The sequence below is a fragment of the Paroedura picta genome, chromosome 14 (genome assembly GCF_049243985.1).
Source record: "Paroedura picta isolate Pp20150507F chromosome 14, Ppicta_v3.0, whole genome shotgun sequence".
NCBI classification, from domain to species: domain Eukaryota; kingdom Metazoa; phylum Chordata; class Lepidosauria; order Squamata; family Gekkonidae; genus Paroedura; species Paroedura picta.
The window spans coordinates 11,914,131-11,932,440 of NC_135382.1; the positions used below are offsets into that span (position 1 = coordinate 11,914,131).

Consider the following 18,310-nt stretch of genomic DNA (forward strand, 5'->3'; position numbering starts at 1 on the left):
TCCTTTTATTTAGCTACACATGCTTACCTAGTCAGTGTAACTTTTGTGGTTGCTTTTTGTTAGCCAAGGCATTGATGTCCAAGTCAAGATTTGTGACAGACACTCTTCAAATGTCATGTAAATGTTCATCTATAAGCCTTGACCTACGCTTCGATTTCACAATTTTCATCATAGAAAAGGTTTGTTCACCTGTGTGTGGTGCCAAAGACTGTGAACATGTCTGCAGCAAATTTCTTTAGGTTGATAAATATCCTAGGTAGACCAGAATAGAAATCTAGCAGACCATTTCCTTTGTAAATGTCTCTGAGATGATCACTGCCTTGCAAATCAATTCCATCTGAAAAAAGTTACTCACATCTTCTGGCTACTTCAAATGGATTCTGAAACATTCTTATTTCCTTTCCAACCTTATGGTAATCAATGATTCCGTTCTGAAATTCCACCTACAATAAATTCAGTGCTTTGATGTGTCTTCCAACATTGAATTGTAAACTCCCATCCTTCTCAAATTTTAGTCCATTACAGCGTGATAAGTTTTAAAAGTTACCTTAACTAACTTACTTCACAAAGATGTTTAGTTTTGCTTCAAAAGCTTTCAGTTCAATATATGCCATACACAAGTTTTCCTTTCCCCTCCAACCTTAGGTCCAGTGAGTTCAGATGCTTTGTGTTAAGAAAGCCAAATAAAAAATCCATTCAGGGTCAGAAAGTGCTTCTTGACCTTTTCCTTTTTCCTTAAGAAATACATCAGTTTCATGATGAAGACTGAAAAAACATTTGAGGGCTTTGCCTCTGCTAAGCTACTTGACTTCTGCATGGTACAGTAAATCACCATATTCTTTATCTATCTCTGAGAGAAAATGTTGAAACTGATGATGATCGAGGCCATGATGCCCGAGGTAATTAATTAAAACAATATGCATCATGCTTTCCTACTGAAGAATCGTGCTACACAAGACTTTCTGATGGATGATGCAATGAAATTGCATGGGAAGTGTACTATTTAATTTCAATAGTTCTTCATTGATTTTTGCAATTATACCAGTTTTACTTCCTACCATACTTCTTGCACCATTGGTTGTGATGTTTTTCTATTTATCCCAACTCAGATCAAGATATGATTTATACACCTTCAAGAATATGTTTTCTGCAATTGTGTTGCCTTTCAAACTCTGCTGTGCACACAACCCTTCTGTAATTCTGAAGTTGGAATCGATTCCCCTGATAAAAATTAGTTCTTGAGCAGTGTCTATAATGTCATTGCTTGCATCTATTGCCAAAGAAAAAAGATCAAAACTTTTTGCCTTGTTCTTCAACATGCCTGGCGATTGTTGATGCAGATAGATTGACACAACTAACGCAAGATACTTTCTCAGGGCACATTTCCTCCATTATTTTAACCATGCACTTTTTAACAAATTCACCATCAGATAATGGTCTACCACACATTTAGGAAGATGATAGCTGGCCCTCACAGTATACAAGTTCTCTTCAACATGTTTTCTAAAACTATTTTTCTTCAAAAACATTGAGTTTTAAGAGACTTTTCATTTGTACATCTTCTTGATATATTGAATAGTTCTTGTGACAGGATTCAAAGTGCCTTTTAATATCATACCTCTTTAATATTGAGACAGTTTCAAAACATATCAAGCAAATTGCTTTATCCTTGTTTAAAACAAAGAAGTACTCAGTAGTCCATTTGTCATTAATGATATGGCTCTCATCTGCAATTTTTTTGTTTCTTTGAAACGTAACTTCCATTTGCAGACATCCTGCAGGGTTTTTAGCGGAGCAGCAGTTACAAAGTTTCAGTGTTGTTGTTGTTGTTATGTGCGCAGTCGTGTCCGACCCATCGCGACCCCATGGACAATGATCCTCCAGGCCTTCCTGTCCTCTACCATTCCCCGGAGTCCATTTAAGTTTGCAAGTTTCAGTGTTATCATTGAATAAATAAAAATATTAGTATAATTTTAAGGGCCTAACTCCTCTGTTTCCTATCAAATCCACTCCACTCTATCTGCTATTATCTGAGGATTTTTAACTTGACCATGACAAAGAAGAAAAGAGACCCCCTTCCCCCCATCCACTATATTGTTCAGAAGCACTGGGCTATATACATAGGCTAGGAACAATTAAAAAATGGATTGTGAATCTGGCCTGTCAGATGGTAGAGTTGCAATCCTAAGTACATAGAATACTATGAGATTTATTTCTTAATAAATACAGTCCCTTGAAGGTTAAATATACACCTGCGTTTTAATTGTAATACATTAAAAATTGGGGGCACTCCAATTGAAGGCAAATAGACAGAAAGAGTGAATTAGGGTAACCTTCCATCTGGAACAGAAGATCTGCCATTAAACTGGCTTGAAATTATATGCAGGGTACACATACACATTACTGCTTGCCAGCCAAGCCTCAATCATGAGAGGTAAAATGGCAGCCAGAGGTAGGGAAACTTGGCTGGAGGAAGATGGGAGAAGGGGAATGCCATAAGCTTCCCTGCTAAGAGAGTTCTCAAGAGGCCACTTACCGGCTCCTGGAATCACAGATGTATAAGAAGACTCCTAGCTGGAGTGAGGAAGGGAGGAGAGGCAGAAACAAGCAAGGCCAGAAGTCAGAACAACCAGGTCTTGTTATGGAAAGAAATTGATTTTGCTTGCAGCATCAACCTAACCAGTAACTTTGGAAGCTAGTTGTTTTGATTCGTGGAGCCTCTAGAAATGTACAGTATGCAAAACACTTTGTATCCTCTTTTTGCAAAAATACCTGGTCTTTTACTGTCCTTTTCCCACTTGTTGTTGTTTTTTTTTTGCAAAAGCAGACCTGACATCTCCTGAACTCGTTCACACAGTGACTTTACCCTCTTTATATACATACATAGCTTCAACATGGTAATTCATGGAGGGCTTAAAAAGCTGAGTAGTATGGGAACTTGAACTTTGCTGCCTATCAAAGCCGTAGAATGTCCAAAATGCTATTATGGAGGATAATAACAAGAGGGGACTGACAGAAGTATCCATGGAGACCAAAACAAATAATGTCTTTTTTGCAAGAAAGGAACAAGATGAACAGCAGTAGATGGTGCCTCTGGAAGCAGGAAGAACTCTATGGGTCTGAGGGAAAATGCCCTGAGGGTGATAGCAGCAGTAAAGCAGGCTGGTCACACTGAAAGAGGTCAGAGGCTGCATGTGACCGTCGGGCCTCAGGTTGGGGACCCCTGGACTAGAATATATGCCAGCCAGGATTAGGTTTGTGTCTACAAAATTCATGATGAGGAAGTAGGTATGTATTAAGGCTATGGTTGGCTTGCTAGATCCCCATCCTCCTGAATTCTTAGTCATACTGGGTAGCGCATGATGATGTCATGGGGAGGGATGCTACTTTGAACAGCTGAATTACTAATAGTACTTCCACATACCAAGAGGTATGTGCCACACAGAATGCGTGCATATTCCCAATGGTATGGCTTTGGGTAACCTTATAAGACCAATCACTATCTGTCAGTTTCCTCTCTCAATTTCCTCACAGAGTTGTGAAAAATAATTGGGGCTGGGGGAGAGATGATCATATATACTATGCTTCACTCCTTTGGATAACTGCGAGACAGATGTGTACTAGACTGATTTAACCATTAGCTGTTGGGTAGTACTTAAAAAGTCCTCATGGGAATCAGCAGTTCCACTCCCCATCCCCCCAAAACACAACAATCCCCTATTACAGAGAGTCTAATAATCTCATATCCAGGCAAGAAACAGAATATGATGTGGATAGTTATGGCCTTTGGCAATGACAGAAGATTGAAGCAAACAAACAAAATATGACAGAAAATCCACTATTTTGAACCCATAAACTTTAATTATCTCTCAGATTTCTAATTAATGGAAATGGTTTTAACATCTAAATCTGGAGAAAGAAGGACAGGTAAACTATTTCCCACCCAGTAATGAGAACATCCGTATATGTGTGCCTCATTTTGGGTGTTCCTTTTTTCAAAGATTCAGTCAATGAGGAAGGGGTTCAGGCATCCTGTCACAGTTACAACATATGAAGAAATCGTCATTAATTAATAAATATAAGAAGAATATTGCATTGTTATTATGAAAGGTGTTTCTGGTTTTTCAGTAAACGATAAAAGTTATATGAGTCACTTCATAGTGGAAGCACAAGGTGGTGCTATTGGACAAGGCAACACTTTTCAAGGAAGAATTCCTCTTCTGGAGATCTCTGAGCGAAAGGCAACAGACCTTCACTGCAAACAAACCTACAGACATTTCAGAAGGAGAAAAAGCCTCTGCATCCATTTCTAAAACAAATGCAGAACAGGGAACCATCTGCCTTGGAGACATAAAGCAGACAAGCAATTCTGGCAACTGCCTTACAAAGAGCTACCCTGGGACGCAGCTGTACCTAGAAGCAGGGTGAGGAGACAATGGAAATGCATCTCAACAACATGCCAGGTTGGTCTTTTTTCTTCTGTCTCTGCATGTGTGGGGCAATCTGTGAATCCTTCCGCTATTCAGTACCCGAGGAAAAGAAAAGTGGATCTCTGGTTGTAAATGTGTTGAAGGATGTGAAGGTAGATGTGAAGGAGCTCTCAACTCGCAGGGCCCGGCTGGTTTCTAAAAGCACGAAGCAATATTTCCAGCTGGATCCTCACTCTGGGAATGTCTTATTGAAGGACAAAATAGATCGCGAGGCTCTGTGTGGCCAGAAGGACCCCTGCATTTTGCTCTTTGAGATAGTGCTGGAAAACCCACTGCAAGTCCACAGAATTGAAGTTGAAATAGAAGATGTGAATGACAATTCTCCACAATTCTCTAAAAAGGAATTTGTTTTTGAAATACCTGAGCAGATACCAACAAATACTAGATTTCATTTGGAGACAGCTCAGGATTCAGACAAAGGAAAAAATGCCGTTCAGAACTATACCCTTAGTCCTAACGACCATTTTAGGCTGGACGTGCAAAGTCACAGTGACGGTTCCAATTCTGCAGAGTTAGTATTGCAAAAACAACTAGACCGGGAAGAGAATGCAGAACTTTCCCTCATCCTGTCGGCTGTTGATGGAGGGACCCCAACGAGAACAGGCACAGCACAAATTATCGTTAAAGTTCTGGACATCAATGACAATTTCCCCCAGTTTGGTGACTCTGTGTACAAAGTGAAACTGAAAGAAAACACCCCAAGTGGTACTCTTGTGACCAAGGTAGAAGCAACTGACAGGGATTTTGGTTCCTATGGGGCCATCACCTATTCCTTCAGCCAGGCGTCAGAGAATGTGCTCAAAGCATTCAACCTAAACAAACATACTGGGGACCTTACTGTTGCAGGAACCATTGATTATGAAGAGGAGAGAAGTTTTGAGATAAAGATCAAAGCCACTGATGGAGGGGGGCTCTTTGCTTACTGCAAAGCTATAGTGGAGGTTGAGGACATGAATGACAATGCCCCAGAGGTGACCCTCACATCCCTCACCAGCATCTTACCAGAAGATTCTCCCCCAGCCACTGTTGTGGCTATCTTCAGTGTCACAGACCAAGACACCGGAGACAATGGCAGAACTTCCTGCACTGTCGGGACAAACCTGCCCTTCATGCTAAAGGCCTCTGAGAATAACTACTACCAGCTGGTCACCCAACAACCCCTGGACCGAGAATGTATCCCAGAATACAACATCACTATCACAGGCACAGACTGGGGCTCTCCTAGGCTCAGTTCTACAAGAATAATTAATGTCCAAATCTCAGATATCAATGACAATGTTCCAGTATTTGAGAAGCCAACATATGCAATGCAGTTATGGGAAAACAATATTCCAGGTCTCCTCATAGGTCTGGTCCAGGCCAAGGACCCTGACAAGGACAAAAATGCCAAAATGACCTATTCTCTTTTGCCTGGGAAGGTCAGTGATCAACCCGTGTCCTTTTATGTCTCCATCAACTCTGAAACTGGGAATCTGTATGCTATCCGCTCAGTGGACTATGAGCAGGTGAAAGATTTCCATGTGACTGTGAGGGCTGCAGACAGCGGTTCTCCTCCCTTGAGCTCTGAAGTTATTGTCCAAGTTTTTATTGTGGATGAAAATGATAATGCACCTTTCATCCTATACCCCCTTCAGAATGGCACCTCCCCATCAAATGACTTGGTTCCCCGGGGGGCGGAGGCTGGCTACCTGGTCACCAAGGTGGTGGCAGTGGACAGAGATTCTGGTCAGAACTCCTGGCTTTCCTACGAGCTCCTGAAGGCCACAGAACCAGGTCTGTTCAGTGTGGGGGCCCAGAATGGAGAAGTGAAAACCACAAGACCAATTAACAAACGAGATGCCATCAAACATAAACTTTTCATTGGAGTCAGAGATAACGGTCACCCACCACAGTCCACCTCTGCTACCTTAAGCATTCTGCTCGTGGATGGCTTTTCTGACCCTTATATGAAAATGGTGGAGATCCCAAAGGATGTCATAGGAAAGGAGGAAGACCGTACCCTGACAATGTATCTGGTCATATGCTTGGCTGTCATCTCCTCTATTTTTTTGGTCTCCATGTTGGCATTTGTTGCCATCAAGATTCATAAAAGGAGGAAGTTCATTGAGAGCTCTGCCCTGAATTTCCCAGTGGGACCAAGTTTGCCAGAGAACTGCGGAGATGCTGATGGTGGATCCCTTTCCCGGGCTTACAACTATGAAGTGTGCTTAGCTGGTGGATCTCTGAACAGCGAGTTCCGGTTTCTCAGGCCTCTCTTTCCTGTCTATTCTTTGGAGTCTGCTCAGTCCCATAGTGCTCAAAGAATTTCATCGGGTTCCCAAGATGTCTCCAGTAATGGAGCAGAAGGTCAAGTCATGCACCAGGTAAGGATCTGTCATCCCATTTACATTGTTAAATGCTCCTTAATATTTGAATTTTACTTTTGCTATTATTTGGTCTCACTAAATAAATAAAACATCTACTGGAGTACCCTGGGTTCGGGGATTTCATCTTGTTCCCAATTGATAACTAGTTGACAGATTACACCCAAAGTTTGCTTGTTAATTGTTTGTCTTCCTCTTGGAGATGAGTGACAAGTGGAGTGCCTCAGGGATCTTTTTTGAGTCCTGTTGAGTCCATGTTGTGATGTTTAACATATTTATATATAATATATGGAGAAGGTAATAGAGGTGGTGCTTATCAAATTTGCATATGATACTAAACTGGGAGCGGTAGCAAACACAGCAGAAGACAGGATCAGGACACAGGATGATCTTGACAGTTTGGAAAATTGGGCTAAAATGAATAAAATGAATTTCAGTAGTGATGAATGTAGTTCTGCATTTAGGTAGGAAAAATCGAATGCATCAATATAGGATGGGAGAGACCTGTCTTGGCAGTTGTATATGCAAGAATGATCTAGGTAACCATACATGGAACATGAGTCAGTAATGTGACTTGGTGGCTAAAAAGGCCAATGGCATTTTGGGCTGTATCAGAAGTACATTGACCAGATTGTGTGAGGTGATTGCACCACTTTACTCTCCTCTGGTTAGGCCTCATTTAGTATTGTGTTCAGTTTTGGGGCCCACAATTGAAGAAGGATATAGGCAAACTGGAGCAAGTCTAGAGGAGAGCAAAGAAAACGGTGAGGGATTTGGAGGCCAAGACATATGAGGAAAGGTTGAGGGAGACTGGTCTGTTTAGCTTGGAGAGAAGACAACTAAGAGGTGATATGATAGTCATCTTCAAGTACTTAAAGGGCTGTCACATAGAGGAGGGAGCAGAGTTGTTTTCTGTTTCCCCAGAGGGTTGGACCGGAACCAGTGGGATAAAATTAATTCAAAAGAATATTCTGCTAAACATCCGGAAGAAGTTCCTGACAGTTAGAGCAGTTCCTCAGTGGAACAGGCTTCCTTGAGAGGTAGCGGGTTATCCTTCGTTGGAAGTCTTTAAGCGGAATCTAGATAGCTATCTGACAGAAATGCTGATTCTGTGAACTTAGGTGGATTGTAAGTGGGTGGACAGAAGGGATTGTGTAGATGCTTGGCTCTTGTGGCCCTTTCTTGCATGCCCAGGGAAATGCCAATTGTCACTTTGGGAGTGGGAAGCAAATTTCCTTCAGTCTAGATTGGCCAAGCATTCTGGTTGTGGGGGAGGCACCATCTGGGCATGGAATTGGGGTCACTGTGGTGGGCTGGTAGTTGTGAATTTCCTGCATCCTGCAAGGGGTTGTATTAGATGACCTTGTAGGTCCATTCCAACTCGATGATTCTAGTTATACCCTTTGGTTGTTTGAGTACAGACTGAAACAAACTGAAACAAACAAAATATGACAGGAAATCCACTATTTTGAACCTAACTCTAACCCATAAGCTTTTGTTAATAGAAATGGCTTTAAGTCTAAAAGAAATCCGGCTATATAGGGGAGAGACAGGTAAGTCTATTATTTCCCACCCAATAATCAGGTGTGCCACATTTGGGATTTTGCTTGTTTTTGAAGATACAGTGACTGTGGAGGTGGTCCAGGCATCTTGATACTATTACCATATATGATACATGTAAATAAATCAATAAATATAATAAGGATTTCACTTTTTATTATGAAAGGTATTTATGGTTGTTGAATAAATGATAAAAATATAGGAGTCACTTCATAGTTGGAGCACAAGGTGGTGCTATTGGACAAGACAACACTTTTCAAGAATTACTCTGTAGGCATCCGATGAAGAAGTCTCTGAGCAAAAGGCAACAGACCTTCACTGCAAGCAAACCTACAGACATTTCAGAAGGAGAAAAAGCCTCTGCATCTATTTCTAAAACAAATGCAGAAAAGGGAACCATCTGCCTTGGAGACATAAAGCAGACAAGGACTTCTGGCAACTACCTTACAAAGAGCTACCCTGGGACGCAGCTGAACCTAGAAGCCAGGTGAGAAGACAATGGAAATGCATCTCAACAACATGTCAGGTTGGTCTTTTTTCTTCTGCTTGTGTGTCTGTGGAGCAATCTGTGAGTCCTTCCGCTATTCAGTGCCCGAGGAAAAGAAAAGTGGGTCTCTGGTGGCAAACGTGCTAAAGGATTTGAAGGTGGATGTGAAGGAGCTGTCTGCTCGCAGGGCCCGGCTGGTTTCTAAAAGCACCAAGCAGTATTTCCACCTGGATCCCCAGTCTGGGAATGTCCTGTTGAGGGACAAAATAGATCGAGAGGCTCTGTGTGGCCAGAAGGACCCTTGCATCTTACTCTATGAGATTGTGCTGGAAAACACATTACAACTGCATAGAATTGAAATTGAAATAGAGGATGTGAATGACAATTCCCCTCAGTTCTCTAAGAAAGAATACAGCTTTGAAATACCTGAACAGGTACCAATGAATACCAGATTCCCTTTGGAGACAGCTCAGGATTCAGACAAAGGAGAAAATGCCGTTCAGAACTATACCCTTAGTCCTAACGACCATTTTCGGTTGGACGTGCAAAGTCACAGTGACGGTACCAACTCTGCAGAGTTAGTATTGCAAAAACAACTAGACCGGGAAGAGAATGCAGAACTTTTCCTTATTCTGTCGGCTGTTGATGGAGGGACCCCAAGGAGAACAGGCACAGCACAAATTATCGTTAAAGTTCTGGACAACAATGACAATTTCCCCCAGTTTGGTGACTCTGTGTACAAAGTGAAACTGCAAGAGAACACCCCAAGTGGGACTCCTGTGACCAAAGTGGAAGCAACAGACAGAGATTTTGGGTCCTATGGAGCCATCACCTATTCCTTCAGTCAGGCGCCAGAAAACATGCTCAAAGCATTCGATCTAAACAAACATACTGGGGACCTTACTGTTGCAGGAACCATTGATTATGAAGAGGAGAAGAGTTTTGAGATAAAGATCAAAGCCACAGATGGAGGGGGGCTCTCTGATTACTGCAAAGTCATGGTGGAGGTTGAGGACAGGAATGACAACGCCCCAGAGGTCATCCTCACATCGCTCACAAGTCCCTTGCCAGAAGATTCTCCCTCAGGTGCTGTTGTCGCTCTCTTTGGTATCATAGACCAAGACTCCGGGGACAATGGCAGAACTTCCTGCACCATAGAAACAAACCTGCCCTTCATGCTAAAAGCCTCTGAGAATAACTACTACCAGTTGGTGACCCAGCAGCCCCTGGACCGAGAAAGAGTCCCAGAGTACAACATCACCATTACAGCCACAGATTGGGGCTCTCCCAGGCTCACTTCAACAAGAATCATCAATGTCCAAATCTCAGATGTCAATGACAATGTTCCAGTATTTGAGAAGCCAACATATGAAATGCAGTTATGGGAAAACAATATTCCAGGTCTCCTCATAGGTCTGGTCCAAGCCAAGGACCCTGACAAGGACAAAAATGCCAAGGTGACCTATTCTCTTTTGCCTGGGAAGGTCAGTGATCAACCAGTGTCCTCTTACATCTCCATCAACTCTGAAACTGGGAATCTGTATGCCATCCGCTCAGTGGACTACGAGCAGGTAAAAGATTTCCGTGTGACTGTGAGGGCTGCGGACAGCGGTTCTCCTCCCCTGAGCTCCCAAGTTATGGTCCGAGTTGTTGTTGTGGATGAAAATGATAATGCCCCTTTCATCCTGTACCCACTTCAAAATGGCACCTCCCCATCCAATGACCTGGTTCCCCGGGGGGCAGAGGCTGGCTACCTGGTCACCAAGGTGGTGGCAGTGGACAGAGATTCTGGTCAGAACTCCTGGCTTTCCTACGAACTCCTGAAGGCCACCGAACCCGGTCTGTTCAGTGTGGGGGTTCAGAATGGAGAAGTGAAAACCATGAGACCAATTAACAAACGAGACACCGTCAAACAGAAACTCATCATCGGAGTCAGAGATAATGGTCACCCTCCCCAGTCCACCTCTGCAACCCTAAGCATTCTGCTCGTGGATGGCTTTTCTGACCCTTATATGAAAATGGTGGAGATCCCGAAGGAGGAAGTGGTGGGGGAGGAAGACCGTACCCTGACTATGTACCTGGTCATATGCTTGGCTGTCATCTCCTCCATTTTTCTGGTCTCCATGTTGGCATTTGTTGCCATCAAGATTCATAAAAGGAGAAGGTACTTAGAGAGATCCGCCCTGAATTTCCCAGTGGTACCGAATTTCCCAGAGAACTGTGGAGATGTTGATGCTGGATCTCTTTCCCGGGCTTACAACTATGAAGTGTGCTTAGCTGGTGGATCTTTGAGCAGCGAGTTCCGGTTTCTCAGGCCTCTCTTTCCTGTGATTTCTCTGGAGCCTGCTCAGTCTCAGGGTGGCCAAAGGATTGCATCTGGTTCCCAAGAAAGCCATGAAGCAGAAGGGCATGTCATGAACCAGGTAAGATTATAATTATGACATTCCTATTATTATATACATCTTAACATTTGACTTTCAGTGTAGGTATCATTTGATCTCATGAAATTAATAAAACATAAACTTTTGTAATGCTGAACCAGGGCTTCAACGTCTTCTCCACTACTCCTGTGGCTTTATATCTTTGTATTCTGATTTCTTCCAAGTTGTGGCTGACTAACAATACAAAATCTAACATGTCCTCTTTATGCATCTCGTAAAGATAGCTACTCAATAAAAAGATGGTATGCTGGGTGGGGTGGGTGTCAGTATCTTAAAATCAGGCTCATCTTCCTTTCTAGTACATATCATACTCATCTCCACCCTTCTTTGAGCCCAGCAAGCATGGACAAATTTCAACAGCCCCAACAAAGCCCCTTTCCCCTCTCTCCCTCCAGTGGCACTGGGAATAAAAGCATGCCACCACCACCTGCAGCAAGCAAGAAGAGAGCTCTCAGCATCTGGACCAGCAGAAAATAGGGGATGCACCCCCTTCAGCAAATGCAGATAAGCCATTCCAATTCCTGGGCATTTTATGCACTGGAGGTTTCCATTGCTTTTACCCTGCATGTCCCTCAGGTGTATTTTTCTCCTTTGCATACCCACTTTCACTTTGGAGACTGTTAGGCTTTCTTTTACTTCCTTCAGAGCTCAATTTGTTTTCTGTTTGCTGTATTGCGATTTCTTTTAGAAGTCCTATTGCTCCATTTCCCCCCTTTCTTGGTTTCCAAGGTGAAAGAAATTCACAAGCAGAATGATTCCATATGATTCCCCCTCCTCTCCTGGAGGCCACACCTCCACCACGAACAAGAAAAGAAAAGAACAGAAAAGAAAAGAACCTCAGCAATATGGTTTTTCTTATTAATATGTAGAGTTATACTCTGCTATACGGAGGAGAAGAATCGGTAGAAGAAGGAATGTGCAGTGTGCAGGAACAGGATACGGATTAAAGGGGTACCAACTTCAATGTGGTGATAATTGAAATTTAGCTTGTTGTGCCCCCGTTCTCTTGCCCAACCGCATTCAGGAAGGAGGCAAGGTCTCAGAAAAACAGCATAGTTTATTGGCCAAGAAGCTATGTTGGACAGTTCATTTTCAGACCCTTCAAGCTGTACACGCAGAAAAGGCCATGTTCATGCTGAGAGTGGTCACCCTGATGCTATGTTTTCCAGTTCAAGGATGCAAAATGTATATTTTATCGAAAGAAAGGTCACATCGAGACACTTAGTCATTCGGAGTCCACAGGTATAAAACCAAATAACAGCAATGGAGATTGTCAGGCATCCTGTGAACTTTTCTAGTAACTTATGAAGGAGCTTTTGGGGATGAACACCATCCATTTGGTATTTCTCCAGGAATCTTCTAATGTCTTCCAGAATTCTGGGTGTTGTATTGTGTTGCAATGATATCATTCAACAATATTTATTCACCCATAAAACAGATATATATGTAATGAAAAATCATATAAAATACATTGCAAATTTGTTCCCCTCCACCTTCAACTATCACATGTAAGGCAAACCCATCACCCAGAACTATTAAACAACTGGATCCATTCTTTGGACTGCATGACCTCAAAAGATCAATCCTATGAATATCTTTATTATTTTCTGTTGCGACAATATCTTATCCTAACAACAGAAGATGAACTTGTTGAAAAAAAAATTATGCTTCTTGTATCTACCCCACCCAGGACAAGATACCAACAACCTATAAGGTACTTACAGCTAGATCAAAGTAGGTGCTGCAAGACTTTCCCTTAGGTAACCCAACTCCTTCCCCTCTGTCCTCAAAAGACAACTATTTGGGAGCTGCTCCTCTATCCAATGGAAAAGGAACTTAGAGTTGGAATCACCAGCATGAATTATTCTGATTATTATCCTGATTATTATTTATGACTATGACACTCCTGATTCTGTCTGTGTCTACATTTATGTGACCTGGGTACAAAGAATCAACAGGCAGAAACCTCATCCAGGTGGTCACAATTGCCTCCATACCAAGTGTCAAGTTTAACACATGGGCAGAAGAAAAAAGTCTCAAGCTATTGATGGCAGAATTATTTATTCCAATGAAAATAATGTTCAAAACAATTTCAAAATGGATTCCTATGTACAGTCCATTTTTGATACCTTCATCAGTGATATCCTAACTACAACCATATAACATGTAAATATATCCCCATGCTACATGTTAATCCTTATCCATTGTTGTTCTTCTATATATTTATGAAACAGCCTAGGGGGTGGGACATGTCCGGCTGTCCAAGTTGGAATAGGGCCAATCAGGGTGCAGCCAGCTTTGCCCTGATTGGCCCTGCCCCTGCAGCTCCTGCTCTCCGTCCCTGGACTCTAGCCTCTTGGCTCTCAGATGCCTCAGTGCCTGAAGCCAGCAGCAGGTAAGGGGAGTGGCCCTGGGCAAAGGATTGTGCTGGAGGGCCTCCTAACAAGGGCCTCTTAGCCTGCTAGGCTGGGCCTGCTGACTGCCTGCTAAGGAGCTCTGTCCCAGGCCTCCTAACGAGCTGCCCAGCCCCCACCCGCCCCATTTGATCTGGCTGCAAGCTGCAGCCCAAAGCTACCTTAAGCTGCCTGGCCAGGGGCCAGGGGAGGGGGCCCTTTCAAGGCCCATTTTAGGAATGGGCTTTGAAGCTAGTTCAACATAAGAATCAAAATCGCAAAAATAAAAATGGAAACACCTCAGTATTGTTAATAACTCAATCTTCTCTAAATGTAATCTTTTGGGTGATGAAATTATAGAAAATAACCTACAACGCTAAATCATACTTCCACCCAGTCGCTGGGTGGATTTAATCTCTTCGTTGTGATGTTGCAGTACAGTTGCATTGCGTTTGAGGACCTGCGTACTTTTTGTTAGTTCTGCTAATCACACCATGATATCTTCTTGTGCATGAGAGAGGAACAGGACAAGATCCGAACATCAGAAGAAAGTAAATGAGAGTAGAAGAGTAAGAACCAACTCTTCTTCTTTTTCTAAATGAGAGTAGAGGAAATGTTTTCCCTCAAGGACACAACAACCCTCACACTTGGTTGTAACCCTATTTGCAAGCTATGCAGTCAGTGGACAAAAGCCCCTGTGCTTAATAGACTAAAGGTCACGAATGACTTTGGCCACAGAAAAGGGAGCAGTCACAAATAACTCTATGCCTGTGGCTCACCTTTGTGACAAGATTTCCATAAGTGATCTCACCATTTCACAGGCATTTTGTAGCCGGACAGAATAAATGTAGGCCTGTCTGGTTAAATGAATCTTGCATTGGGTTTGCCGTGCAATGAAATACACAGAAAGTTAGTTGTTTTTCCTTACTGAGCCACATGGTGGTGGCATTGTCAAACACACTAGTTGGAATTGAGTTTTGTGGCAAAAAACACTCCTGGAAGCTGAGACAGAGGCAGAAGGAGCTCATTTTTTATCAGCAATAGAGAAAGAATATTCACAGGAATTAAAAACCCTGCAGAGAAAAAACTGGGTCCTTAGCAGTGTGTATGTTCAACAAATGAACATCTGAAGATCTGCATTGCAACCTGATGGATTTATCTGACCTGTAAATGGACAATTGCTTCAGGATCATGAAAGGTCTGTACCTTTTGTTCTTACTCTCTCTGTCTGGAGTGGTGTGTGTCTCCATTCGCTATTCTTTGCCTGAAGAGAAGAAAAGTGGGTCTCTGGTGGTGAATGTGCTGAAGGATTTGAAACTGGGAGCAGGGGAGCTCTCTGCCCGCAGAGCCCAGCTAGTTTCCAAAAGCAATAAGCAGTATTTCCAGCTGGACACCCGTTCTGGGAACCTCTTTGTAAATGAAAAGATAGACAGAGAAGCTTTGTGTGGCCAGACTGATCCCTGCTTACTTCTTTCTACAATTGCGCTGGACAAACCTTTAGAGGTCATCAGTATAGAGATGAAGATAGAAGATGTGAATGATAACTCTCCAAAGTTTTCTAAAGATCAGTTTAATCTACAAATTCCTGAGACTGTTCCTGCAAATACTCGATTCCCCCTGGAATCTGCCCAAGACGCCGACTTGGGTGAAAACAGTATCCAGAACTACACGCTCAGTCCCAATGGGAATTTTCACTTGGAAATACAAAGGGGCAGGAGTGGAAAGAAAAATTTGGACCTTGTTCTGAGGAAACCGCTAGACAGGGAGAAGGAGGCTCAATTTCTGCTCACTCTCACAGCTATTGATGGAGGGATGCCAAAGAGAACAGGCACAGTTCAAATAAATATTACTGTTCTGGACAGCAATGACAATTTCCCTCAGTTTACACAATCTGAATATATTGTGTCATTAAAGGAAAACAGCCCTCGAGATACTTTGGTCTTGAAAGTGGAAGCCAGAGATTTGGATTTTGGTTCCAACGCGCAGATCAGCTACTCCTTCCACCAGGTGACTGAGGACATAGGCAACTTGTTCTACTTGCATCAGTCAACAGGGGAAATCACTGTTCTGGGTCTCCTTGACTATGAAAAAGAAACCAGCTACTATATGAATGTCAAAGCAACAGATGGAGGGGGTCTTTCAGGATATTGTGAGGTCTTGGTGGAAATTGAGGATGAGAATGACAATGCTCCAGATGTCTCTCTCATATCTATCTCCAACACTGTGCAAGAAGATTCTCCCCTGGAGACTGTGGTGGCACTTTTCAGCATCACAGACCAAGACTCTGGAGAGAACAGCAGAACTTCTTCTGCCATAGACACAAACCTTCCCTTGATGTTAAAGGCCACTGGGAGTAACAACTACCAGATTTTGATCCAAAGTCCTTTGGACAGAGAGAGAGTCCCTGAGTATAACATCACGATCACAGCTACCGATTGGGGCTCTCCCCAGCTCACTGCAAGAAGAACAATCAGGGTTGAGATCTCCGACATCAATGACAACCCTCCAGTGTTTGAGAAGGCCAAGTATGAAATGCAAGTGTGGGAAAACAATATTCCAGGCCTTCTAATAGGTTCAGTCCATGCTGTCGACCTAGACGTGAAGCAGAATGCCCAGGTGACCTATTCTCTTGTGCCTGGAGATGCCAGCGGTGCTCCTGTGGCCTCTTATGTCTCCATCAACTCTGAGAACGGGAATCTGTACCTCCTACGATCCCTGGACTATGAGCAGATCAGGGAATTCCAAGTAATAGTCAGGGCTTCAGATGGGGGTTCTCCTGCACTGAGCTCGGAGGTTGGTGTTCGAGTTGTTATCCTGGATGAAAATGACAATGCGCCCTTCTTCCTCTACCCCCTCCAGAATAGCACCTCCCCCTGCAACGACCTGGTGCCCAAGTCAGTGGAGGCCGGTTACCTGGTGGCCAAGGTGGTGGCTGTGGATGGGGATTCGGGCCAGAACTCTTGGCTGTCCTATGAACTGCTGAAGGCCACTGACCCCGGCCTCTTCAGCATCGGAGCCCAGAACGGGGAGGTGAAAACCAGGAGACCCCTGACGGAGCGAGACACCAGCAAGCAGAGGCTGGTTATCCTGGTGAGAGACAACGGCCACCCTCCCCAGACCAGCACTGCAACCCTGAATGTCCTTCCGGTGGATGGCTTTTCAGACCCTTACCTGAATATTGCGAGTGTCCGTCACGATGAAGCCCGGGAGGAAGACGGCTCCTTGACGATGTACCTGGTGATCTGCTTGGCTGCAGTGTCCTTTGTGTTCCTGATCTGCGTCATTGTGTTTGTCGTCATCAAACTGCACAAGAAAGAGTCTGGCTTTCTCTCTGCCCTTCCTCAGTTCCCACCTGCCTTACCTGAGATTCCGGAGACTGGTGTGGATTCCCAGAGTGGATCACTCTCCCGGGCGTACCACTACGATGTCTGCCTAACGGGTGGATCACTAAGCAGCGAGTTCAGATTCCTCAGACCGCTCATTCCTGTTTTCTCTATGGGGGACCCAAACGTCTCTCAGAATCACAGGATTTCTTCCGTTTCTCAAGGGACTCCTGAACAATTGGAGGGAGGAAAACCAAGGGAACAGGCGAGTAGCTCTTTTTCTAAATTAACCCCTATTCTACTCCATCAGTGATATAATATAACGATTTCTGCTATTGTTTATTTCCCACCCTTTTTCCCTGTGTATTTCTCCTTGAACAGTTACTGAATAGCTGCAGTATTTGAAATCAATGTGTCAAATTCTGGTGCACTTCTCGATTTTCTTTTCCACTTTGGTTTCTTAGTTCCCTTCCCTGTTAGTCTTTTCCTTTCAGAACAGGGATCTCCTGCCCGTGATATTCATGTAGCATTTTTCTCTGAGATCACGATCACTCCTTTGTGGCTTCTTCCTTCTAATATGTCTCTAGTCTCCCTGTCCACCATCTTGATTTATGTGAACAAAAAAGAGTGAAGCTGCTCTGATACCTTTAAAGGTAAGGACAATGAAAGGATTAGGACATAACTGGAGGATGGGCTGAAAGCTTCTTTTAATGCCTTGGAGACTGAGTGACCCTCTACTGGCCCCTGATGTGGAACACATTGCAGTAATCTAGTCTTAAAGTTACCAAGGATGCATATCTAGGACTTTACAAAATCTTCCAGGTACTTCTCTTAAGTAGGATGTTGGCTGGCATATAGATCTAGAGGTCCCCAGTAATATCTGGCACCCTATGAGTGCTTTAGAAGTGGGGAACGTGGAAGAGGTGTGAGTTCTGTGCTCCCCTACATCACTTCTGAAGACCATAGAGTTTTGATCGGAGCCCATTTCTGGGTTTTCCCTGGAAGTGACATAGTGGTAAAGACTTCACAAAGTTATTTTTGGGGACTGTGATCTGTACTACTTACTGTATATATTCTGGTCTATGTCCATTGAAGTTAATGGGCTTAGTCTGGAGTAACTCTCCTTAGTTTTGCATGTTCACACTTATGCTTTGCTTCAGTGGTTTTAGAGTTCCAAATAAACTGATTAAATAAGCCAACATTTGCCTGTGCATGTCTCAGTTTATCTCTTAGATGTTGTAGCTATAAGCCTT

The 18,310-nt window shown here is 43.3% G+C and overlaps 1 protein-coding gene across 8 annotated transcripts in view; it reads left to right on the forward strand.

The window, feature by feature from the left end:
* The window catches only part of LOC143824016 (protocadherin beta-16-like), a 234,763-nt gene that overhangs the window by 51,287 nt on the left and 165,166 nt on the right, over positions 1-18,310 (forward strand). The window contains exon 1 of one of the 8 annotated variants that reach the window (XM_077310801.1): positions 1,952-6,853. The exons of 5 other annotated variants lie outside the window; for them this stretch is intronic. In XM_077310801.1, coding sequence (XP_077166916.1) covers positions 4,436-6,853 — 2,418 coding nt within the window. In that variant the 5' untranslated portion in view covers positions 1,952-4,435. Of the gene's footprint in view, positions 1-1,951; positions 6,854-8,664; positions 11,324-14,742; positions 17,323-18,310 lie in introns of those variants that run through there. 2 more of the 8 variants (XM_077310809.1, XM_077310805.1) reach the window with 2 other exon arrangements.